This window comes from Salvelinus fontinalis, chromosome 41 (assembly GCF_029448725.1).
Source record: "Salvelinus fontinalis isolate EN_2023a chromosome 41, ASM2944872v1, whole genome shotgun sequence".
Lineage (NCBI taxonomy): Eukaryota > Metazoa > Chordata > Actinopteri > Salmoniformes > Salmonidae > Salvelinus > Salvelinus fontinalis.
In genome coordinates this window covers 5308053-5335544 of record NC_074705.1, presented here as the reverse complement: position 1 = coordinate 5335544, position 27492 = coordinate 5308053, and the positions used below count along the sequence as shown (strand labels likewise).

General features: G+C 40.1%; 2 protein-coding genes and 1 long non-coding RNA gene across 3 annotated transcripts in view; 2 read left to right on the top strand and 1 right to left on the bottom strand.

The window, feature by feature from the left end:
• The window catches only part of LOC129840313 (poliovirus receptor homolog), a 197486-nt gene that overhangs the window by 100820 nt on the left and 69174 nt on the right, over positions 1-27492 (top strand). The window lies entirely within an intron of this gene.
• Positions 84-3347, top strand: LOC129840457 (uncharacterized). The gene is made up of 3 exons (XR_008757196.1): positions 84-154; positions 305-395; positions 2823-3347. It is a non-coding gene; the product is annotated as an uncharacterized LOC129840457 (long non-coding RNA).
• LOC129840453 (uncharacterized) lies at positions 14107-17169 on the bottom strand. The gene is made up of 5 exons (XM_055908355.1): positions 17058-17169; positions 16447-16764; positions 16204-16318; positions 15704-15743; positions 14107-15436 (listed from the first exon to the last, which is right to left on the bottom strand). Exons 1-5 carry the CDS (start codon positions 17125-17127, stop codon positions 15344-15346), a joined length of 636 nt encoding a protein of 211 aa, XP_055764330.1. The 5' UTR covers positions 17128-17169; the 3' UTR covers positions 14107-15343.

Genomic DNA, 27492 nt, shown 5'->3' with positions numbered 1-27492 from the left:
TAAAAACTAACAAGAAACCCCGTTGGCCAATTTTGTGTTGTGAGCTCCTCCCACAGAGATAAGGACAGTTGCTACTCTCTCTACAGCTCCTCGTCCAGTGAAAGTGAAAGTAAACACAAAACAGTATCATGAAAACACCGTTGCAAGGTTGAAGGTAATAACGTTATGTATCATCATAGCTAAGTGAATCTGATGGTGAGATTAATTTAACCTATATGAAGGGTTTTTCCATGTGTGTGTCAGTGCCATTGCTTGTACAAAGGTGTAACGTTAGCACTGAAGTAAGGCTATCCTCTCCCTACAGCCGTTTGTTGACTGGCCCAGCAAATTGAGTGTGAAATCAAAGATAAGGGTGGCGTCTGAACTCTGCTCCACACAGCAAGCAGATTTGATTTGTAAGTATATGATACATGTGTAGCCAGCATGCACAACCAACTGTGTGGGAAAGACATGTAAGATATTCATGTGTCAAGGTGAAAATGACTAGCCTGAGTACCAGTCTCTAGCTAACATTTAATGTTATAAGAAACATTAATGCGTTAAATTCCAAATTGTTTGCAGTCAATTTACGCACAGCTTGACTCAGTGCAAGGCCAGCATCTCCAATCTCCTCATTGTTTTTCAGGAGCATATTTTTTTAATTTAACTAGGCAAGTCAGTTAAGAACAAATTCTTATTTACAATGACGGCCTAGGAACAGTGGGTTAACTGCCTTATTCAGGGGCAGAACCACAGATGTTTACCTTGTCAGCTCGGGGATTTGATCTAGCAACCTTTCAGTTGCATGGAGGGCTGAGTGTCAGCAGGTTTTTGTTTTAATTAAGATCTAGACAACCAAGTGAGGCGAGTTCCTTACTAATTAGTGACTTTAATTCATAAATCAAGTGCGAGGGTGGAGCGAAATCCCGCAGACACTCGGCCCTCCGTGGAATGAGTTTGACACGTGGACTATAGCTATATATAGCCTATACCTACATAAATAAAATCATGAATGTAGTGAAATACAGGTTTGAACTGCTGTAAAAATGTCACGCCCTGACCTTAGATATCTGTTTTTCTATATATTTTGGTTAGGTTAGGGTGTGACTAGGGTGGGTACTCTAGGTTTTTGTATGTCTAGGAGTTTTTGTATGTCTAGGGGTTTTGTATGTCTAGGGGTTTTGTATGTCTAGGGGTTCTGCATGTCTAGATTTTTGTATGTCTAGGGGTTTTGTAGGTCTAGGGGTTTTGTATATCTATGTTGGCCTGATATGGATCATATTTAGGTAGCCCTTTTTCCCACTTTCTGATGTGGGATCTTGACTATGTGTAGTTGCCTGTCAGCACTATAATGTATAGCTTCACGTTTCGTTTGTTATTTTGTTAGTTTGTTCGGTGTTCATTCTTTTAATAAAGAGAATGTACGCATACCACGCTGCGCCTTGGTCTCCTTCATACGACTATCGTGACAAAAAAGCACTACATTTCATAAAGAAAAGCAATAGTATCAGCAATATTGTGTACATTCAGAAAACAATTCTGACAAATGCAGTATATCATGCATAAAACTAATTACCTCACCTTTTAGAAATGACTAGACTATTAGCAGAATAAACAGGTAGTTGTAGTGTGCAGGAAAACTGGTGAAAATGTGAGTTCTCTGATAGTCCATTGAGAGGGAATTTGAATTCTCCTCTGTGTCCAACCAACATGAGGTTGAATCACATATGGCCCCTCCCCATACACCAGGCTAAAAGTAAACTCAGCTGGGGAGACTTTTAATATTTAAAAAAACAGTGTAAGCCAATGTCAGAACCATTGTTTTACCAGTTTTAGTTGAGAAGGTTAAAGGAACTCTTCTCAGGACATGAAACAGAAAGGAGCTAAAATATTACACACATAGCCAAGTGAGCCTGGCGCAGAGCTATAACAACCTACCTCTGAATTTAAATGGTGATATTACTGTAAACAAGGAGCTACAACAACCTACCTCTGATTTTAAATGGTGATATTACTGTAAACAGAGCTATAAAATCTACCTCTGATTTTAAATGGTGATGTTATTGTAAACAAGGTGACAATGGGCAGTTTTTTTTATTTTTGAAATACAGCATATAGTTTTATATCACAGGTGGTAATACAATCCATATAAAGAATGTTTTTAATTATTAAACAATCTAAAACATTTTACAGATCAAGCAAGAATAATAGCCTGATTTATAAACAGTGTCAAATCAAGTGGAAATGGAATCGAACACAACAAGCAACATCCATAATCAAAATAAATAACAATAGGAACTCAAACATGACGGTATATCAAAGAGCAAACATTATCATCATTATGACCATTACATTCTGAGGTCTCAAATACATTCACACATTACACTGACATAACATGAAGAACAAAAAAACTACCTGTAGTTCCATAGATTTATAATAACAATACACTGTAAACTTAACTTGAACAAAAGTGCAACAAGGTCAACCATATTGAAGTGGTTTGAAATAAATTACTAGGTTATTTAGAACATAAAATAAATAGATAAATCTATTCTACTTGGTGTATGTTATAATAAAGTACATTCAAACAGTAGGTGGTGCTGTCCTAATAGATGAGGCAACCTAGCCTGACGACTCAAACTAAATTCTTCCGCTGCTTTGTCCTTCACTACATACTTTAGTCTGGATATGGTGAGGATTATTATTGAAGTTGTTTGTGGTGACGAGGGGCATGATGGGTGTTGTACAGAACAATGTCTTCAGCGATTGGATTGTCTCTAACCAATCAGAGTAACAGCCAATGATGAATTTTCAAACTGCTGTTTTACCCACGTGTGTTCTAGCTCTGACTCAACCCATCGTTACCGGACAAATCAGATGGCCCCCGAATGTGTTGGCATTCGGTGAAATGTTGGGGAGGTACTCAAATCCAGACTCATTGCGAAGAAGAAACGAACGTCCTTGGGCGTGGCGTTTGGCCGGAGCAAGGAGTTTGGGTAGCCAGGCAACAGGTAGCCTACCTCATATCACAACACTCACCTACAAGAGGTCATCAATCTCTCAAACCTAAAAGTGCCATTTCAGTACCTCTAAACAGCATTAACCATATCATGGCTTGTATAATGCATGTGTTAATTAGCTTATTTATGACTGTGTAAGAATGACTCAACAAGGTTCAACATCCAGGCTCAGTAACAACAGGTGCTCCAGTCCTCAACAAAAACACCTGTCAGCTACAGTGCATATAAGCACGGTCAGCAACAACAGACAGATGTTTACACAACGCTCCTAAGAGGGTCCTGCTCGTCTGCTGTGGTTGTCAACGCTGCTTGCCTGCAACCTGCCAGATAGAATGTGAAGGTTACTATACTGTACTACAGTGAATCTGAAAGGACGTTATCCATAAATATTCCTGAGCTCTAAGGCATACGTTGCTCACAGTTTGTTTAATAAAAGCCAGAACCATATATAGAGTTGATGACTCAATTCATTCCATTTGTCTTACTAAGACGATTAAAATAAAGATATTAGATATTACAGATAATCTTGTGCGGACTCACCTTTTTTCTTTTGAAGCTCGACACAGCCCAAGATGACTAAAAGGGAAATTATTAGGAATACTGGAATGGCAACAGCCCACAGGGATGTCCTCTTGTCATCTGGAAGGTGAAACATGAAATTCCAGTGAGCATGTGTTTGGAGACAGCATTTACTCCCAAGAGAAAGACAAGGAATTTTACACCCTTCCTTTTTAATGCATTCAGTTTGAATAACATGTTGACATCATGTTCTGTCCCATCTATCCAATCATATCATCTATCATGTAGCTTCCCTGAGGGGCTGGAAACTACCCAGAACTCAACACAACACTTGACTACAGTGTGATTTTAAAAGGGAGTGACTCGTGATGCTTTACCATGGTAGTCAACATCAAACCCAACTGGTGAGATAACATTACCAACAACACTAATAGCATCACAACATTAAACTCTTGGAACCAGCCTGAAATCGCTGCCTTCTGTTTTCTATTGCACGATGACGCTGGTCACAAGGCTATCACAACATGCCCCTGGGGAGGATGTAGCCTGTTAAATAGAACGCCAAATTCATGTATCCAAATGTAAATGTTTATTATTAATATTATGAATTTGGCATGCTGTTTATAGAGCTAGGGATGATGTTTTCTCAATGTTGTTTTCAGGTTGGACCATTCTGACACGCTAAAAGAGTATGGTTTAGAAGTATATAATACGTCAACATCACGTACCCTCTTCAACCTCCCTCTCTCCAGGGAGAATAGGAAGCAGGACCCGCTCGTGTCTCTGTGTCCTCATCCCATTGTTTATGATACAGTCCACGTATCCCCCTGAGCCTGGCAACAGTTGGAGGGTGATGTTGCTATTGGCTGTGACAGTTTGGTCTTTGTTAATGACAGTCCAGTTGTTAGGTGTCTTTATGAGTGCTGCTGCAGAAATGTTCCATTGGATCCAAGGTGCTGGTTTACCTGTGGCAGAGCAGCTGACCACAACTTCCATGTCTGAGTCAGGTTCAGTGCTGGGGACTTTTTGCATTGTGGCTCTCACTTCAGATACACCTTTGAATAGATGAAACAGGGAATATTAGATCATATTGATTTTAGTTATTTTACCAGGCAGATCAATTAAGAACTGCTTTCAAAATATGTATCATGTTTTCATATATGTTTTGACACCAGCAAATGTCCCTTATTAAAGCATGCAGAGTTCATGGTCATTCAGACATTTTTTTCAATCCTGCCAGTGATGTAACAATGCCAATATGGTGATTTATACTTGCAGTTAGCTGGTGTTCTAAAGCATAGTGTTTTTATTCCCCTAATAAAACCCTTTACACGGCCATACTGTATTATTCAGATATATCACTCCTTAGCAAATGTCCTGCAGTAAAGGGTAAATAAAGTATTATTCTATATTTGGCGAAGCACCAGATGTAAGGACCTTTATATTACCTGTATTGGTGGTTTAGCTTAAAACTGTATTAGTGAAGCATCTACAGTACATTCGTAAAGTATTCAGACCGCTTCCCTTTTTCCACATTCAGTTACATTACAGACTTATTCTAAAATTGATTAAATAAATACAAATTCCTCAATCTACACACAATACCCCATAATGAGAAAGCCAAAAATCTATTTTAGGCTGTAAAGTAACAAAATGTGCAAAAAGTCAAGGGGTCTGAATACTTTCCGAATGTACTGAAGGTATTACTTATGAAGTCTTTATGAATGCTCGATAAGAGGATACCGCCAGTGACTTTCACTTCTATTCCAGTACCAGCACACCTGATTCAACTAGGTCTAATCAAGGGCTGGATAATTAGTTGACCAGGTGTGCTTGTACCTGTGCTGATTTACGATTATTATTTTGAGTTACAATATCACTTACATTAAAATACAACTTCAACTGAATAGAGAACAATAGAGGGAAGCCCTAAAACTGTTATTATTCCGTGCATTAAATACCTTGAACGGTAAGACACGTCTGCTTGCGTCTTGATCCACTCGGGTAAACATTGAAGGAACAAATATAGCAGGCTTCGTCCGCCCATGTTACATTCTTCACCGTAATGGACGTCGAGTTGAGAGATGCCTCGGTGAAAACCACCTTGCCTCGGTGTGGGTCTATGATTTTAACGCCAAACCGCTTGCTGTAGGTGGCCAGATTCTCCACCGAGTCGTCTTTGAACAGCCTCTGCCAGGTGACTTGCAGCACACCTGTCGGGTCTGCATGGGTGCAGGTATATGATGCGTCGCCATTGAAGTCAACCCTGTTGTCTCCTCTAGCTACGACGTTGGCAGAGACCGCTACAAAAGGAAGAAGGCAAGTTAACAGTTAAATAAATAAAACAAGTTTAGCCTACATACAAAATAATCAATTACCTGTCAAACGTGGGAAATGTTGTTTACCTAACATATCTCATCTTACACGAGCAGAATCAACCCCTAGTCAGAAGCCATGGAAAACAATTGAATTACCTTCCGAGAGCAAGCATAAGAGAATGAGAAAAGTATTCATTCTCAGCTGGTGAATGTTGACTTAAGCTCATGGTTTTCTTTCTCACGTTGGACCATAATATATTGCTTCGTTAGTTGCACGTGAAGTGAGTCAGATTCAACGAAAGTGAAAGAATGTTTTTGGAAATCCCTTAAATTGTTGAGGGATATAGAGCAGTCTCGTTCCCCAGTGGTTCCCGGCCGTAACCAATTACAACGTGACATCTACTGTGACATACATGACAGGAAAAAGGAACTGTTAGTTCTTTTTTTTTTCATTGTGGCGCACATTAGGCTGAAGCTGAATGACGTCATTGCAACAATAAACGCGGAAATGTTTTTATTTTGACGTAACATTTTTCTGGTTCACATGCTCTATGCCGAACTAAACTACAATGTAGAGGTCACCACATCAAAGGTATCGAAAGGCTACTGTAACCACAGCAAGTTCCAAACCAATTGGCTGCTAATGCTCCACCCCAGAAACTAAACACGCCTACACTTGATGAACATAGCATAGCATACATTTCAGTCATTCTACAGTACCAGTCAAAAGTCTGAACACACCTACTCATTCAAGGGTTTTTCTTTATTTTTACTAGTTTCTACATTTTAGAATAATAGTGAAGACATAAACAATGAAGTAACACATATGGAATCATGTAGTAACCATAAGTGTTAAACATATCAAAATATATTTGAGATTTTTCAAAGTAGCCACCCATTTGCCTTTGACCGCTTTGCACACTCTTGGCATTCTCTCAACCAGCTTCACCTGGAATGCTTTTCCAACAGTCTTGAAGGAGTTCCCACATATGCTGAGCACTTGTTGGCTGCTCTTCCTGCGGTCCAACTCATCCCAAACCACCTCAATTGGGTTGAGGTCGGGTGATTGTGGAGGCCATCTGATGCAGCACTCCATCACTCTACTTCTTGGTCAAATAGCCCTTACACAGCCTGGAGGTGTATTGGGTCATTGTCCTGTTGAAAAACAAATGATAGTCCCACTAAGCGCAAACCAGATTGGATGGCGTATCGCTGCAGAATGCTGTGGTAGCCATGCTGGTTAAGTGTGCCTTGAATTCTAAATAAATCACAGACAGTGTCACAAGCAAAGCACCCCCACACCTCCACCTCCATGCTTCACGGTGGGAACCACACATCCAGAGATCATCCGTTCACCTACTCTGCGTCTCACAAAGATACGGTGGTTGGAACCACAAATCAAAAATTTGTACTCATCAGACCAAAGGACAGATTTCCACTGGTCTAATGTCCATTGCTAGTGTTTCTTGGCCCAAGCAAGTCTCTTATTATTATTGGTGTCCTTTAGTAGTGGTTTCTTTGCAGCAATTTGACCATGAAGGCGTGACGCATGCAGTCTCCTCTGAACAGTTGATGTTGAGATGTGTCTGTTACTTGAACTCTGTGAAGCATTTATTTGGGCTGCAATTTCTGAGGCTGGTAACTCTAATGAACTCATCCTCTGCAGCAGAGGTAACTCTGGGTCTTCCTTTCCTGTGGCGGTCCTCATTCGAGCCAGTTTCATCATAGTGCTTGAGGATTTTTGCGACTGCACTTTTAGAAACTTTAAACGTTTTTGAAATGTTCTGCATTGATTGACCTCCATGTCTTAAAGTAATGATGGACTGTCGTTTCTCTTTGCTTATTTGAGCTGTTCTTGCCATAAAATGGACTTGGTATTTTACCAAATAGGGCTATAATCTGTATACCACACCTACCTTGTCACAACACAAATGATTGGCTGAAATGCATTAAGAAGGAAAGAAATTCCACAAATGAACTTTTAACAAGGCACACTTGTTAAATGAAATGCATTCCAGCTGGTTGAGAGAATGTCAAGAGTGTGCAAAGCTGTCAAGGCAAAGGGTGGCTACTTTGAAGAATCTCAAATATAAAATATATTTGATTTAATACTTTTTTTGGTTACTACATGATTCCAAATGTGTCATTTCATAGTTTTGATATCTTCACTATTATTCTACAATTTATAAAATATAAAAAATAAAGAAAAACTCTTGAATGAGTAGGTGTCCAAACTTTTGACTGGTACTGTACATAAAACATTTTACAATGTGGGAAATGATGACTCCGTGTTATGGTAATAAGGTGAACATTTTATGAGTGAGACATTTTCAAGATTTTAAATCTATTACAGTAGTATGTGTATCATAGGGGTTCACAGAGTTTTTACTACATGCTTCTCACATTAAGTGCTGTTCTGGTAATTGTGTCAGCAGGAAGTTCCCCGATTCTCCTGGTGGTTGCTGGTCTCCATTGTTAGTCTGGTGTTAGGGGTTGTGGGCTTTCCTCTTCCTAGGAGATGTGTAGTGACTGACTGTCTGAATGTCATAGCAAAAGGGGGAAGTCCACTGCCCCAGTGGGTAGAAGACACTAGTTGCATTACACAAGTGAAACTGAAAGCTCTTTAGATACATATTTGACTTCATTAATTGAAGGTGATGTTAACATCACGTTAGTGTAACCAGTGGTGTAAAAGTACAAATTTTTATTTTTTTATTTTTATTTATCCGTTATTTTACCAGGTAAGTTGACTGAGAACACGTTCTCATTTGCAGCAACGACCTGGGGAATGGTTACAGGGGAGAGGAGGGGGATGAATGAGCCAATTGTAAACTGGGGATTAAATACTATCATGTACTTCTTAAGTAGTTTTTGGGCGTATCTGTACATTACTTTACTATTTATTTTTTTGACAACTTTTACTCCACTACATTCCTAAATAAAATAAGGTACTTTTTACTCCCATACATTGTCCCTAACACCCAAAAGTACTCGTTATATTTTGAATGTTTAGCAGGACAGGAAAATGGTCAAATTCTCGAGAATATCTGACAGACTAAACACACATCTTTTGTTTGTAAATGTTGTCTGGTTTGCTTAATATAAGGAATTAGAAATGATTTATACTTTTATTTTTGCTACTTAAGTATATTTTAGCAATTACATTTACTTTTGATACTTAATTATTATTACCTTTGTTTAACTAGGCAAGTCAGTTAGGAACAAATTCTTATTTACAATGACAGCCTAGGAACAGTGGGTTAACTGTCTTGTTCAAGGGCAGAACGACAGATTTCTACCTTGTCAGCTCAGGGATTCGATCCAGCAACCTTTCGGTTACTGGACCAACGTTCTAACCACTAGGCTACCTGCTGCCCCACTTAATTATATTTCAATTCAAATAATTTCAGACTTTTACTCAAGTAGTATTTTACTGGTTGACTTTCACTTTAGTCATTTTTTTATTATGGTATCGTTAAGTATGACAATTGGGTCCACCACTGAGTATAATATAGTTCATTTTATTATCATAATTGGGTTATAATTCTAATGGTACATTTTATTACATCATAAACTGCATGTCAATTAAAGTATAATCCCATCATTCTGTAATTTTACCATTTACAGTCTAGCTAGGAGTAGCCTTAAGGGTGGCAGGTAGCCTAGCGGTTAAGAGCGTTGGGCCAATAACTGAAAGGTTGCTGGTTCGAATCCCTGAGCCCACTCCAGGGTTGCCATCAATAATGGCTGATCACCAAGGGTGTCTCGGGGAGTGGCCTAAGAGAAGGTCTGAGTCATGGTTACTGTAGAAAGGAATAAAATGAAAGAGGATCCACTACTGGAGGGTTATTACAATACTCTGGGCCACTCTCAGTGGCCTCGGTAGTAACTAAATCCAGTTCCAGGAAAGGAGAGCAGTCAAAATGATACTTACAGTAGATACTCATTATCAGAAATCACTGTACACTTTGATATCCTGTGATTGTATAAAGGGTATTGGAATGTGTACTAAGAGTTATCTGGTAAAACTGAAAGTAGCCTAGTTTAGAGAGGCGGGTCAGTAACCAGAAGGTTGCCGGTGCAAATCCCATGCCAGACGGGAGAAACTTCTCCAGGGCTTCTGTACTGCAGTGTGTATAGTGTCACAACACTGTAGGGGCAAATTGTGTACATATGTAGTTTAGATAAAAACCCCTGATGGGAAATTGAGTAAAAAGGTGTGTTCTAATCCGAACATCTGAACCAAACATTTTCATTATATCTTGGGAAGAACCTAATTTAATATTCTGGTTAGCAGTTGTGGTCTTAAATTACTGTCTCACTCAACCAGAGGATGATTCCAGCTGCATCTCAACACTTACATATCTAATGTACATAAAAACAGACACAGTGAAAAGACAAAGATGATAATATTTTCTGAAACACATATTTCCTAACAATTGATGTAGTATTCAGCACAGAATATAGACTATATATGGTATGTTACTAACACAATGGTAAAAAATCTAGAGAATTCAGTACAATCAGGTGACGCAAGGCTCTTACACAAATATAAAGCATTCACATATGTCATCAGACAGGGTGCTTTTCTGGAATTTTTACTTCAGAAATGTTGCATCACTATCCGTTCATAGCGCTGTGACAGTCATTATTCAAATGCAGCACAGCGACACCTAGTGGAACTGCAATTTTATTTTCCTTTTTGTTTCTTTAAAAAAACACAGGAATTAAAATGACTGATTTTAATAATGCATGTTGCTGTGGAGGCGACAGACACTCATGGCCTGGCTGTACTGTTCAGCAACACTAAAATCAGAGGGAGTCATAGTGATTATATGGTTCCCTCTGGTACTACACACACACATGCACAGTACCAGTCAAAAGTTTGGACACCCCTACTCATTTGAGGGTTCTTTTTTTTAACTATTTTCTAAGTTGTAGAATAATAGTGAAGACATCAAAACTATGAAGTATCACATGGAATCATGTAGTTACCAAAAAAGTGTTAAACAAATCAAAATATATTTGATATTCTTCAAAGTAGCCACCCTTTGCCTTGATTACAGCTTTGCACACTCTTGGCATTTTCTCAACCAGCTTCATGAGGTAGTCACCTGGAATGCATTTCAATTAACAGGTGTGCCTTGTTCATTTGTGGAATTTCTTTCCTTAATGCATTTGAGCCAATCAGTTGTGTTGTGACAAGGTAGGGTTGGTATACACAAGATAGCCCTATTTGGTAAAAGACCAAGTCCATGTTATGGCAAGAACAGCTCAAATAAGCAAAGAGAAACGATAGTCCATCGTTACTTTAAGACATGAAGGTCAGTCAATCTGGAACATTTCAAGAACCTCAAGTAAAGTCGCAAAAACCAAGTGCTATGATGAAACTGGCTCTCATGAGGACCGCCCCAGGAAAGGAAGACCCAGAGTTACCTCTGCTGCAGAGGATAAATTCATTAGAGTTACCAGCCTCAGAAATTGCAGCCCAAATAAATGCTTTACAGAGTTCAGGTAACAGACACTTTCAACATCAATTGTTCAGAAGAGACGGCGTGAATCAGGCCTTCATGGTCGAATTGCTGCAAAGACACCCCTACTAAAGGACACCAATAATAAGAAGAGACTTGCTTGGGCCAAGAAACACGAGCAATGGACATTAGACTGTTGGAAATCTGTCCTTTGTTCTGGAGTCTGTTGTGGAAAATTGCGAGACTATGTTATAGTGCTTGAAAGATTATATTATATTATTTGTATTGCCTTAGAATCTGTCGACTATTGTGTGTTCAGTGGTCCACTGAGGATGGGCCTCTATGAGATAGCACTGACAGAGGAGATTTACGATGTCTTTGGCCAATAAAGCCTAAAGAGCATTCCAGATAGTAAGGTAATGTTTTTGTACTATGAAGTACCAGGAATGAGATTAGAACCTCGTCTTAGAGACCAAACTGAATGATAATTTATAGCTAATGCTATCTGGCTATGCGATACTCCTCTCTCAAATAAAAGGCTTTCTTTGTGAACTGTTCCTACGATCTGTGGTTTGTCATGTAAGTTGAGAGGGGTGTATCTTGGCTATAAAGGATCTTGGTATTCTTTTGTAGGCACTCTCAGAATTCATTATAGACACTGAATTGATCTGAGATTCAAAGAGCTATGGTGAAGCTCATATTATTAAAATATGAAGTTTAAGTATAACTCTTACTGGTGTGTGGTTTGTAACTCTCCTCATTTGGTAATACAGGAAATTGCCACGACAAGTCCAAATATGAGATTTTTGGTTCTAACCGCCGTGTCTTTGGGAGACGCAGAGTCGGTGAACGGATGAAGCATGGAGGAGGAGGTGTGGAGGTGCTTTGCTGATGACACTGTCAGTGATTTATTCAGAATTCAAGGCATACTTAACCAGCATTGCTACCACAGCATTCTGCAGCGATACGCCATCCCATCTGGTTTGCGCTTAGTGGGACTATCATTTGTTTTTCAACAGGACATTGACCCAAAACACACCTCCAGCCTGTGTAAGGGCTATTTGACCAAGAAGGAGAGTGATGGAGTGCTGCATCAGATGACCTGGCCTCCACAATCACCCAACCTCAACCCAATTGAAATGGTTTGGGATGAGTTGGACTGCAGAGTGAAGGAAAAGCAACCAACAAGTGTTCAGCCAATGTGGGAACTCCTTCAAGACTGTTGGACAAGCATTCAATTTTTTTGTCCTAGGCTACCTGGCTAAAATACTTGCTCGCTCGCCTAACCTCCTTTCATGGACAACAATACGTCAGGCCAGCTTGTTAACATTAGCATACTACATCTAGCTACATGTTGAACTTCCATCCTCTCAAGCCAGGGGCACAATGTATTCATTTATGGTTGGATCAGAATCGCTGTTATAATCATTGGCCAGTACAGAGAATTAAGTAAAACCACAAGTCCAAATCCCTACCTCCATTCATGGCTAATTTGGGAAAGGGACGATTTTTAGCTTGCTACCTAGCCACCGGAGTACAACAACACAACGAGATGCAACAATTAAAGTTTTTTTTCTGTCAATAAAGACGTTTGGCTTGTGATGTGATTGGTCTGAAGCCAAATCCACACTGGCTTCCCTTGACACTTTTCATTTATTTTTGTGCACCAGAAGCATTCACAACTGAACGATTGGCTTTTTCAGGTGGAGTTTTAATGTCTTTCATGCACGTACAGTTTCAGGACAAGTCTGATTATAATGCAAAACATGCTGATGCATGCTGTGCTCCAAGTTTATAAATCTCTTTTTGTAGGTGCTCAGTCTTTTCATAAATGGCGCACACAGATATTTAGTGTGAAATGTACACAACGGTTATAAACGAGGACTCCAGAGGTTGTGAAAGGATTTTGCACCTATAACATTTCTGTCAACTGTGACTTTCGTTATCACACTGTAGCAATTTAAAGGTCCCTGAATTTCAGTGAAGTAAGCAGAGGTAATATACACCATCAGACCAAACACTTACCTTTGACAAAAATATTGAAATGAAAAAAAGTATTTTCCTCCATGTTGTACACACTGACAGGTGATGTGTAGAAACACTCTGACACTCTATATGTAGTGTGAATCTGGGGTCACAAGTGAAGTCTGTACCATTATGGCAGTGGTGGAAAAAGTACACAATTGTCATATTTGAGTAAAAGTAAAGATACGTTAATAGAAAATGACTCAAGTGAAAGTCACCCAGTAAAATATTACTTGAGTAAAAGTTTTTTTTTTTTTACAAATACTTAAGTATCAAAAGTATAAATCATTTCAAATTCCTTATATTAATTAAGCAAACAAGACGGCACCATTTTCTTGTTTTTTAAATTTACGGATAGCCAGGAGCACACTCCAACACTCAGACATAATTTACAAACTAAGCATTTGTGTTTAGTGAGTCCGCCAGGTCTGAGGCAGTAGGGATGACCAGGGATGTTCACCTTATAAGTGTGTGAATTGGACCATTTTCTTGTCCTGCTAAGCATTCAAAATATAACGAGTACTTTTAGGTGGCAGGGAAAATATATGGAGTAAAAAGTACATTATTTTCTTTAGGAATGTAGTGAAGTAAAGGTTGTCAATTATAAAAATAGTAAAGTACAGATACCCCCAAAAAATACATAAGTTGCACTTGAAAGTATTTTTACTTTAGCACTTTACACAACTCCATTATGGTTGGTCTGAAATTACACTTGGCAGTCATTCCCCCCACTTATCACTCAATATTATATATTACAAAAAATAATTCACAGTGTTTGAGTTGGGCAGAAAGATATCTTTATTTCAGTCACTGCCAACGGGAAGGGAAACAGATTGTGAGTGTACTGTTCCATGGTTTTTAGATTGAGCATTAGTAGTGTGGTGAAAAAGTAAAGTTGATTTCTTATCGACTAACTGCAACCCACAGCACGAGAAGCAGAAGTAGCCTGAATACAAACACTGACCAACTGCAGAACCAAACATTACTTACTCAATGTTGTCTGCTCAGACTGAGTACAGAACTCAACGTCTATCCAACGTTAGTTGTTCAGTAGAGAAACAAAGTCAAACTTGGGTTGACTAGTTATAATGAACCTTGAGGGCTGAGAGGAGGAAGTGGTTCTGTTTTCTAGCTTCTACCTGTCTTACTGTTTCACATAAACACTTGGACCTCTGCTAGTGCATCTTGGTCTTTGCAAAGCACCACAGAGAGGCCAACATATTAACTACAGCCACCTCAACAGGTCCACTTCCTTCTTTTTACACAAACAATGATAGATTCTGCACCACCACAAGGCTGAAGGGTTCTTATATCATATAAGCCTGATGTAGATAACGGTTCATTTTCCTCTAGAGTGTACATGCTGGGTTAGATACATACAGTCCATACAGTATACATATTACTATAGAGGTCATGGATCTGTTTGGAAATGAAGTTTTAATGAATGCTTTAGTTTTGTTGTTACATCTCTTCACATGTAATTAATGAGGCCTACATGATACATGGAGATGGAACATTGAAAGCAAGGAAAATACATTGTCATGAAGCATGTTCTGATGATGCCTAAATCTCTACTTCTGCAGGGAGTATCTTTTACAGATGCAATACACTGACACCTGGTGGAAATGCACATGATCACATCTGTCCACAGGAACACTGGTTCTATGTAACATAATGTGCAGGATTCACATCATCTGTCCACAGGAACACTGGTTCTACTTGGATCTACGTAACATACTGTGCAGGATTCATACAGTAAGTGATGATATTTACAGCAACAGAAGACGATCTACAGTACAGGACCTATTCAGCCAGGTGTTAGTAACCAATCAATAGAACTATATAAAGTCAGTGTATCAGCTGTAAAAATAGGGGCATTACAGTAATCAAGATATACAGTAAATGGATATACTGTACAGTTGTATATCATGGCTGGTGAAATACTATTTAACCCCTAGTGATAGAAAAAGGTGTCTAATGACTTGTTGTCATTGGTCAACGGTGCCAGAGGTCAGGGGTTAGAATGTGGCAGCTGGAGGGTTGAGTAAAGCCCATTGTCTCTCCTTGTGAACGTGTTGTAGGGCTCAATGTCCTGTTGCTCCTCCTACAAATACATTAACAATATGTCACCATATTACACTGTAGAATCTCATATGGGACTGTGGAAATATTTGTAAATGTTGTCAAATTCAATTGAAAATGTGAAAGAGTATAGGCTTCAGATGCCTTCCGACTCCAGGTAACAGCCAATAACAGCCCTGACAGTTTTACAACTCCAGGTAACAGAAAGGAATAACAGCCCTGACAGTCCTACAATTACAGGTAACATCAAGCAGTAACATCCCTGACAGAAAAGAGTGTGTTTCATCACCTCTTTAAAGGTGTACACCGCTTCCTTCTGTGTTCTCCTGCTGTGTAAAAGAGAAGACGAGTGAATGAACGTAGATACAGTAGATATCATCATCACACCAAATGAAAGATGATTTTACACAGTGCATGTCTTGTGGCGAAAAAAAATGTTTGCGCATGCGTGTGCGTTCATTTTCTTTCAGTGAACTACATTTTGACAAGACAGGAACTGAGAAGCCACAACTGTGCAATTGTTAGTCACCAAAAACCTCAAACTCTGAGTTAAAACCGAGATTACTTGACCTACTTTTTATGTGACATAGTGTTTAGGTATGTCACATTGTTTCTCAGCAGGCTACGCCATTGGATGCATTTGTAAGACAAAGTTCAGTACCCGAATTATAAATCTGATTTCTTGAGTAGACACTTATATTATTACAGTTTCTCCATTACAACGTAATTATCCAAATACCAAAATGGACAAATACTCATTACAGAACAGAGCTAAAAAGAATCTCTTACTTAAAACGCATTTTCCTCATGATTACGACAGCAAAGGCCGTGACAGGAACAGCTGCTGCTAGGCCTACTATTATCTCAATATTGGAATGTCTGTTGTCCATGTCCTCATGGGATCCTGAGAAAGGGGGAAAACCGCTTGTGATCCAGCATGGCTCTTCTCTCTACCATTACACATCAGATTAACTGTATACTGAGGGTCATTTTACAATTCTAATGAACAACCCCATCAGACTGGACACTTACTGTTGACATAAATGTGTACATGAAGCTCATGATGTCCTCCATTATATGCACACTGACAGGTGTAGTCCCCTTCATCAGATGGTTGTATATTGGTGATGTGTAGAAACACTCTGTCACTCTCTATCTGCAGTGTGACTCTGGGGTCACAAGTGCTGTTTGTACCATTTTGGTCAAACCGAAGAGACACTTGACACTCATTCCCACCACTTATCACTCTATCTATCTTACATATTACATACGTCATGTTATGATAGGTTTGGTTTTGACAGGTAAGAGTGCCCAAATCTTCTCCTCTTTCCAAGGTTTTCACTTGAATCTCTGTAAACATGAAGGGAAATGATTTGTGAGCATATTGTTACATTTAAAATGTTTGTTTTGCATTACAATTGCAATGCACAGTTTGTTGCATTAGAGAAAGATGTGTGTATATATATAAAAAGAGAATATTCTGATGCAAATGTTGCTTCTTCCCTAAATGCAGTTTAGATTGTTATAAGAGGTAATGTTAATGCAATTAACAAATAAAATGTGAGGACAGGACCTCTTTCCCTTTTCAGTGTTGTACAAACTGTACATGCGTGCTGTGTGTTTGAGAAACAGACAAATCTTACCTTGAAAGGCTGTGCACACACCCCACACCAGCAGAAGCAGAGAAAGCTTGAATGCTAGTCTTCCACACATAATGACCAACTGCAGAACCAAACAATAGTCCAATATTTTCTGCTCAGACCGACAGCAGAATAAAAGGCAAAGTGATGGTCCTTTGACAGGTTTGACCCAGTTACATGTTATGGTGCAAGCAGAGAGGAGGAAGTGGTGCTGTGTAAATGTATTCTAGCTTCTATGTGTGACTTTCACAATGACAATACATCTCTTGGGCTGTGTCTAGGGGCTATGCAGTGTAACCACCACATATGGGGGGTGGGGGGGGGGGGTCTATATCAAGTGTATGTAGGTGATGGTTATTTGTATTTATTATGGATCCCCATTAGCTGCTGCCTTGGCAGATCTAATGTTACTGCTTGTGTGAGTTACTTGATGTGGAATAGAGTATTAGATCTGGTCCTCCAGGTTAATAACAGGAAATGAACCTACCCAGTGCTATGTTTATGATATAACATTATTATAATCATTAAATTATTACCTTTATATACCAATGCCTTTTTAATACATTTGCAGCAGGGCAATAAATCCTGGCGTCTCATTTATAAACATTTCGTACTTATAAAATGGACTGTGAACCAATAGGGGTGCGTGGGTAAAATCACCTATGTGCTGTGATGATTGAATTGCTTGCGCTATAGCCTGTTCCTGTTTTAAAGGGACATAACATTGTTTTAAGACCTCAAAAGTAGTCTAATGTTAAAGTGAATCCACATTATACAAGTTGGATTTTAGAGTGTAATGTCCCTTTTACACCCACTTACAGTTAGTTATATTTTACCATTAATATGGAGGCAGGTCCTGCCACTGATAGCTCCGTCTGGATAGGCGTTAAACAGACACTTGTAGCAGGACTCGTCTCCTCTTGACACTCCTCTGTTGACGATAGAGCAGTTCTGCAGACCCTCGTCTTCAAACCGCATTCCTCTGAAAAGGTGGGTTGACTACTGCTCCAAAGTAGACACACAATTCTATCAATCTTTAGGAAGCAATAGAACAGGGCTCTAAAACCCTGTTCCTGGAGAGATACCCTCCTGTAGGTTTATACTCCAACTCCAGTTGTATCTAACCTAAATCAACTCACAACCAGCAAATTATTAAAATAATGTGTGCTAGATTAGAGTTGGATTGAAAATCTATAGCACGGTAGCTCTCCGGGGACAGGGTTGGAGATTCCTGCAATTTAGAGTATAATATTGTGATGTAGTACTCAAAATGGTCAGAAGGGGGAGGACAGAACTAGTCTATAATCTAGTCTCGGTACAGTAGAAGGAAGTTATGAATGAAGGGGCTTTTAAACTGACTGTAGTATGGGTTAGTAACTGACTGCATTATGGGCTATTAACTGACTGCAGTATGGGTTAGTAACTGACTGCAGTATGGGTTAGTAACTGACTGCAATATGGGTTAGTATAGTAACTGACTGCAATATGGGTTAGTATAGTAACTGACCGCAGTATGGGTTACTATAGTAACTGACTGCAGTATGGGTTAGTAACTGACTGCAGTATGGGTTAGTATAGTAACTGACTGCAGTATGGGTTAGTATAGTAACTGACTGCAGTATGGGTTAGTATAGTAACTGACCGCAGTATGGGTTACTATAGTAACTGACTGCAGTATGGGTTAGTATAGTAACTGACTGCAGTATGGGTTAGTATAGTAACTGACTGCAGTATGGGTTAGTATAGTAACTGACCGCAGTATGGGTTACTATAGTAACTGACTGCAGTATGGGTTAGTATAGTAACTGACTGCAGTATGGGTTAGTATAGTAACTGACTGCGGTATGGGTTAGTAACCGACCACAATATGGGTTAGTAACTGACCACAGTATGGGTTAGTATAGTAACTGACTGCAGTATGGGTTAGTATAGTAACTGACAGCAGTATGGATTAGTAACTGACAGCAATATGGGTTAGTAACTGACTGCAGTGTGGTTAATAACTGACAGCAGTATGGGTTAGTAACTGACTGCAGTATGGGTTAGTAACTGACTGCAGTATGGGTTAGTAACTGACTGCAGTATGGGTTAGTAACTGACAGCAGTATGGGTTAGTAACTGACTGCAGTATGGGTTAGTAACTGACTGCAGTATGGGTTAGTAACTGACTGCAGTATGGGTTAGTAACTGACTGCAGTATGGGTTAGTAACTGACTGCAATATGGGTTACTATAGTAACTGACTGCAGTATGGGTTAGTATAGTAACTGACTGCAGTATGGGTTAGTATAGTAACTGACTGCAATATGGGTTAGTAACTGACTGCAATATGGGTTAGTAACTGACTGCAGTATGGGTTAGTATAGTAACTGACCGCAGTACGGGTTACTATAGTAACTGACTGCAGTATGGGTTAGTATAGTAACTGACTGCGGTATGGGTTAGTATAGTAACTGACTGCGGTATGGGTTAGTAACCAACCACAATATGGGTTAGTAACTGACCACAGTATGGGTTAGTATAGTAACTGACCACAGTATGGGTTAGTATAGTAACTGACTGGAGTATGGGTTAGTATAGTAACTGACAGCAGTATGGGTTAGTAACTGACTGCAGTGTGGTTAATAACTGACAGCAGTATGGGTTAGTAACTGAATGCAGTATGGGTTAGTAACTGACAGCAGTATGGGTTAGTAACTGACAGCAGTATGGGTTAGTAACTGACTGCAGTATGGGTTAGTAACTGACTGCAGTATGGGTTAGTAACTGACTGCAGTATGGGTTAGTAACTGACTGCAGTATGGGTTAGTAACTGACTGCAGTATGGGTTAGTAACTGACTGCAGTATGGGTTAGTAACTGACTGCAGTATGGGTTAGTAACTGACTGCAGTATGGGTTAGTAACTGACTGCAGTATGGGTTAGTAACTGACTGCAGTATGGGTTAGTAACTGACTGCAGTATGGGTTCATGTGGTGAATTATTAAAGTAACATCAACTACAGAATGTGTGGACATCAGTGAATATAAGGAGCTATGGCTATAGATCATCCTCTTTGTTCACTGATTAAATCATTGTACACTATACAGTTTATACAGTGTAAACAATTCTATCAATTTTTAGGACGCAATATAACAGGGCTCTACAACCCTGTTCCTGGAGAGATACCCTACTGTAGGTTTATACTCCAACCCTCTTCCTGGAGAGATACCGTCCTGTAGGTGTATACTCCAACCCTGTTCCTGGAGAGATACCCTCCTGTAGGTTTATACTCCAACCCTGTTCCTGGAGAGATACCCTACTGTAGGTTTATACTCCAACCCTGTTCCTGGAGAGATACCCTACTGTAGGTTTATACTCTGACCCTGTTCCTGGAGAGACCCTCCTATTGGTTTAGACTCCAACCCTGTTCCTGGAGAGATACCCTCCTGTAGGTTTATTCTCTAGCCCTGTACCTGGAGAGATACCCTCCTGTAGGTTTATACTCTAGCCCTGTTCCTGGAGAGATACCCTCCTGTAGGTGTATACTCTAACCCTGTTCCTGGAGAGATACCCTCCTGTAGGTTTATTCTCTAGCCCTGTACCTGGAGAGATACCCTCCTGTAGGTTTATACTCTAGCCCTGTTCCTGGAGAGATACCCTCCTGTAGGTTTATACTCCAAGTCCAGTTGTATCTAACCTGTATCTAACTCACAACCAGCTAATTATTAAAATCATGTGTGCTAGATTAGTTGGATTGAAAACCTATAGCACGGTAGCTCTCCAGGAACAGGGTTGGAGATTCCTGCAGTATAGAGTATAGTATTGTGATGTAGTACTCAGAAGGGGGAGTAGAGAACTAGTCTATAATCTAGTCTAGGTACAGTAGGAGGAAGTTATGAATGTAGAGGCTTTTAAACTGACAGCAGTATGGGTTCATGTGGTGAATTATTAAAGTAACATCAACTACAGAATGTGTGGACATCAGTGAATATAAGGAGCTATGGCTATAGATCAATCCTCTTACTTTGTTCACTCATTAAAACAGTTATTTTTAGACAATGACTTTTACTACACTATACAGTTTATACAATGACTCTCACTTCACTGTACAGTTTATACAATGACTCTCACTTCACTGTACAGTTTATACAATGACTCTCACTTCACTGTACAGTTTATACAATGACTCTCACTTCACTGTACAGTTTATACAATGACTCTCGCTACACTATACAGTTTATACAGTGAAAGGTTGAGGAGGAACTCAAATCCACACTCATTGCTTAGAAGAAACTAACATCCTTGGGCGTCACGTTTGGCCGGAGCAAGGAGTTTGGGTAGCCAGGCAACAGGTAACCTGCCTCATATCACAACACTCACCTACAAGAGGTCATCAATCTCTCAAACCTCAAAGTGCCATTTCAGTACCTCTAAACAGCATTAACCATATAATGGCTTGTATAATGCATGTGTTAATTAGCTTATTTATGACTGTGTAAGAATGATTCAACAAGGATCAATATCCAGGCTCAGTAACAACAGGTGCTCCAGTCCTCAACAAAAACACCTGTCAGCTACAGTGCATATAAGCACGGTCAGCAACAACAGACAGATGTTTACACAATGCTCCTAATAGGGTCCTGCTCGTCTGCTGTGGTTGCCAACGCTGCTTGCCTGCAACCTACCAGATAGAATGTGAAGGTTACTATACTGTACTACAGTGAATCTAAAAGGACGTTATCCATAAACATTCCGGAGCTCCAAGACATACGTTGCTCACAGTTTGTCTGATAAAAGACAGAACCATATATAGAGTTGATGACTCAATTCATTCCATTTGTCTTACTACGAATATTAAAATAAAGATATTAGATATTACAGATAATCTTGTGCGGACTCACCTTTTTTCTTTTGAAGCTCGACACAGCCAAAGATGACTAAAAGGGAAATGATTAGGAATACTGGAATGGCAACAGCCCACTGGGATGTCCTCTTGTCATCTGGAAGATGAAACATGAAATTCCAGTGAGCATGTGTTTGGAGAGATAGCATTTCCTCCAAAGAGAAAGACAAGGAATTGTACACCCTTCCTGTTTAATGCATTCAGTTTGAATAACATGTTGACATCATGTTCTGTCCCATCTATCCAATCATATCATCTATCACGTAGCTTCCCTGAGGGGCTGGAAACTACCCAGAACTCAACACAACACTTGACTACAGCGTGATTTTAAAAGGGAGTGACTCGTGATGCTTTACCATGGTAGTCAACATTAAACCCAACTGGTGAGATAACATTACTAACAACACTAATAGCATCACAACATTAGCCTCTTGGAACCAGCCTGAAATCGCTGCCTTCTGTTTTCAGGAAACAGAATGTCGCGCTATTGCACGATGACGCTGGTCACAAGGCTATCACAACATGCCCCTGGGGATGATGTAGCCTGTTAAATAGAACGCCAAATTCATGTATCCAAATGTAAATGTTTATTATTAATATCATGAATTTGGCATGCTGTTTATAGAGCTAGGGATGATGTTTTCTCAATGTTGTTTTCAGGTTGAACCATTCTGACACGCTAAAAGAGTCTGGTTTAGAAGTATATAATACGTCAACATCACGTACCCTCTTCAACCTCCCTCTCTCCAGGGAGAATAGGAAGCAGGACCCGCTCGTGTCTCTGTGTCCTCATCCCATTGTTTACGATACAGTCCACGTATCCCCCTGAGCCTGGCAACAGTTGGAGGGTGATGTTGCTATTGGCTGTGACAGTTTGGTCTTTGTTAATGACAGTCCAGTTGTTAGGTGTCTTTATGAGTGCTGCTGCAGAAATGTTCCATTGGATCCAAGGTGCTGGTTTACCTGTGGCAGAGCAGCTGACCACAACTTCCATGTCTGCTTTAGGTTCAGTGCTGGGGACTTTTTGCATTGTGGCTCTCACTTCAGATACACCTTTGAATAGATGAAACAGGGAATATTAGATCATATTGAGTTTATATTACTTATTTTACCTTTTCTACCAGACAGATCAATTAAGAGCTTTCAAAATATGTATCATGTTTTCATATATGTTTTGACACCAGTTATGTCCCTTATTAATGCATGCAGAGTTCATGGTCATTCAGACATTTTTTTAAAATCCTGCCAGTGATGTAACAATGCCACTATGGTGATTTATACTTGCAGTTAGCTGGTGTTCTAGAGCATAGTGTTTCTATTCCCCTAATAAACCCTTTACACGGCCCATACTGCATTATTTAGATATATCACTCCTTAGCAAATGTCCCGCAGTAAAGGGTGACTAAAGGATTATTCTATATTTGGCGAAGCACCAGATGTAAGGATGTAAGGACCTTTATATTACCTGTATTGGTGGTTTAGCTTAAAACTGTATTAGTGAAGCGTCTACAGTACATTCGTAAAGTATTCAGACCGCTTCCCCTTTTCCACATTCAGTTACGTTACAGATTTATTCTAAAACGGAGTAAATAAATACAAATTCCTCAATCTACACACAATACCGCATAATGACAGAGCCAAAACATGTTTATTCATTTTCGCAAGTCTTTAAAAAATCAATTTTAGGCTGTAATGTAACAAAATGTGCAAGGGGTCTGAATACTTTCCGAATGCACCGTATGTATTACTTATGAAGTCTTTTGAATGCTCGATAAGAGTGTTTCCCCAAAAATATTATCTCCAAGGATACCCCCAGTGACTTTCACTTCTATTCCAGTACCAGCACACCCGATACAACTAGGTCTAATCAAGGGCTGGATAATTAGTTGACCAGGTGTGCTTGTACCTGTGCTTATTATTTTGAGTTACAATATCACTTAAATTAAAATATAACTTCAACTGAATAGAGAACAATAGAGGGAAGCCCTAAAACTGTTATTATTCAGTGCATTAAATACCTTGAACAGTAAGACACGTCTGCTTGCGTCTTGATCCAATCGGGTAAACATTGAAGGAACAAATATAGCAGGCTTCGTCCGCCCATGTTACATTCTTCACCGTAATGGACGTCGAGTTGAGAGATGCCTCCGTGAAAACCACCTTGCCTCGGTGCGGGTCTATGATTTGAGCGCCAAACCGCTTGCTGTAGGTGGCCAGATTCTCCACCGAGTCGTCTTTGAACAGCCTCTGCCAGGTGACTTGCAGCACACCTGTCGGGTCTGCATGGGTGCAGGTATATGATGCGTCGGCATTGAAGTCAACCCTGCTGTCTCCTCTAGCTACGACGTTGACAGAGACCGCTACAAAAGGAAGAAGGCAAGTTAACAGGTAAATAAATAAAGCAAGTTTAGCCTACATACAAAATAATCAATTACCTGTCAAACGTGGGAAATGTTGTTTACCTAACTAATCTCATTTTATATGAGCAGAATCAACCCCTAGTCAGAAGCCATGGAAAACAATGTATCTTCAGAGAACAAGCATAAGAGAATGAGAAAAGTATTCATTCTCAGCTTGTGAATGTTGATTTATGCTCATGGTTTTCTTTCTCACGTTGGACCATAATATATTGTTTCGTTAGTTGCACGTGAACTGAGTCAGATTCAACGAAAGGGAAAGAGTGTTTTTGGAAATCCCTTAAATTGTTGATGGGGTATAGATTAGCCTAGTTCCCCAGTGGTTCCCGGCCGTAACCAATTACAACGTGACATCTACTGTAAAATACATGACAAGGAAGAAGGAACTGTTAGTTCTTTATTTGTTTTGTGGCGCACATTAGCCTGAAGCTGAATGACGTCATTGCAACAAAATAAACGCGGAAATATATTTATTTTGACGTTAAAAAAAATTGGTTCACATGCTCTGTGCCGAACTAAACTACAATGTAGAGGTCACCACACCAAAGGTATCGAAAGGCTACTGTAACCACAGCAAGTTCCAAACCAATTGGCTGCTAATGCTCCACCCCAGAAACTAAACACGCCTACACTTGATGAACATAGCATAGCATACATTTCAGTCAGTCTACAGTACCAGTCAAAAGTCTGGACACACCTACTCATTCAAGGGTTTTTCTTTATTTTTACTAGTTTCTACATTGTAGAATAATAGTGAAGACATAGACGATGAAATAACACATATGGAATCATGTAGTAACCATAAGTGTTAATGTCACGTTCCTGACCTATTTCTGTTAGTTTGTTGTATGTGTTAGTTGGTCAGGACGTGAGTTTGGGTGGGCATTCTATGTTGTCTGTTTAAATGTTGGTTTAAGGGTTGCCTGGTATGGCTCTCAATTAGAGGCAGGTGTTTGGCGTTCCTCTAATTGGGAGTCATATTTAGGTAGGTTGTTTCACAGTGTTCCTTGTGGGTGGTTGTCTCCTGTGTCAGTGTTTGTCGCACCATACGGGACTGTTCGGTTTGTTTTGTACATCGTCATTTTGTGTAGTCTATTTTTCCCTGTTCGTGCGTTCTTCGAGTGATTTGTAAGTTGTATTGTTCAGGTCTGTCATTACATTTCGGTTTTGTTATTTTGTAGTTTATTCAAGTCTAGGTCGTTTTCTGTCTTCATTGTTTTGTCGTGTCTTTATTAAATTATGTATTCACAACCCGCTGCGCCTTGGTTCAATCACTACTCCTCCTCTTCGGTTGAAGAGGAGGAGGAATACCGTTACAGTTAAACAAATCAAAATATATTTTAGATGTTTCAAAGTAGCCATCCAAAGCGGCCTTTGACCGCTTTGCACACTCTTGGCATTCTCTCAACCAGCTTCACCTGGAATGCTTTTCCAACAATCTTGAAGGAGTTCCCACATATGCTGAGCACTTGTTGGCTGCTTTTCCTGCGGTCCAATTCATCCCAAACCATCTCAATTGAGTTGAGGTTGGGTGATTGTTGAGGCCATCTGATGCAGCAGGAAAAGCAGGAAAATCACTCTCTTTCTTTTTTTTCTTTTTCTTATTATTTTTTCTTCTTTTTAATTTTAAATTTTTTATCCCCATTTCTCCCCAATTTTCGCGGTATCCAATCGCTAGTAATTACTATCTTGTCTCATCGCTACAACTCCCGTACGGGCTCGGGAGAGACGAAGGTCGAAAGCCACGCGTCCTCCGAAGCACAACCCAACCAAGCCGCACTGCTTCTTAACACAGCGCGCCTCCAACCCGGAAGCCAGCCGCACCAATGTGTCGGAGGAAACACCGTGCACCTGGCCCTCTTGGTTAGCGCGCACTGTGCCCGGCCCGCCACAGGAGTCGCTGGAGCGCGATGAGACAAGGATATCCCTACCGGCCAAACCCTCCCTAACCCGGACGACGCTAGGCCAATTGTGCGTCGCCCCACGGACCTCCCGGTCGCGGCCGGATGCGACAGAGCCTGGGCGCGAACCCAGAGACTCTGGTGGCGCAGCTAGCACTGCGATGCAGTGCCCTAGCCCACTGCGCCACCCGGGAGGCCCCCCCGGGAGGCCCCTCATCACTCTCTTTCTTAGTCAAATAGCCCTTACACAGCCTGGAGGTGTGTTGGGTCATTGTCCTGTTGAAAAACAAATGATAGTCCCACTAAGCGCAAACCAGATGGGATGGCGTATCGCTGCAGAATGCTGTGGTAGCCATGCTGGTTAAGTGTGCCTTGAATTCTAAATAAATCACAGACAGTGTCACCAGCAAAGCATCCTCACACCTCCACGCTTCACGGTGGGAACCACACATCCAGAGATCATCCGTTCACCTACTCTGCGTCTCACAAAGATACGGTGGTTGGAACCAAAAATCAAAAATTTGGACTCATCAGACCAAAGGACAGATTTCCACCGGTCTAATGTCCAATGCTAGTGTTTCTTGGCCCAAGCAAGTCTCTTCTTATTATTGGTGTCCTTTAGTAGTGGTTTCTTTGCAGCAATTTGACCATGAAGGTGTGACGCATGCAGTCTCCTCTGAACAGTTGATGTTGAGATGTGTGTGTTACTTGAACTCTGTGAAGCATTTATTTGGGCTGCAATTTCTGAGGCTGGTAACTCTAATGAATTTATCTATGGGTCTTCCTTTCCTGTGGCGGCCCTCATTAGAGCCAGTTTCATCATAGTGATTGAGGGTTTTTGCGACTGCACTTGAAGAAACTTTAAAAGTTCTTGTAATTTTCCGGATAGATTGACCTCCATGTCTTAAAGTAATGATGGACTGTCGTTTCTCTTTGCTTTTTTGAGCTCTTCTTGCCATAATATGGACTTGGTATTTTACCAAGTAGGGCTATCATCTGTAAACCACATCTACCTTGTCACAAAACAACTGATTGGCTGAAATGCATTAAGAAGAAAAGAAATTCCACAAATTAACTTTTAACAAGGCACACGTGTTAATTCAAATGCATTCCAGGTGACTACCTCATGCAGCTGGTTGAGAGAATGCTAAGAGTGTGCAAAGCTGTCAAAGCAAAGAGTGGCTACTTTGAAGAATCTCAAATATAAAATATATCATACACCTTTTTGGTTACTACA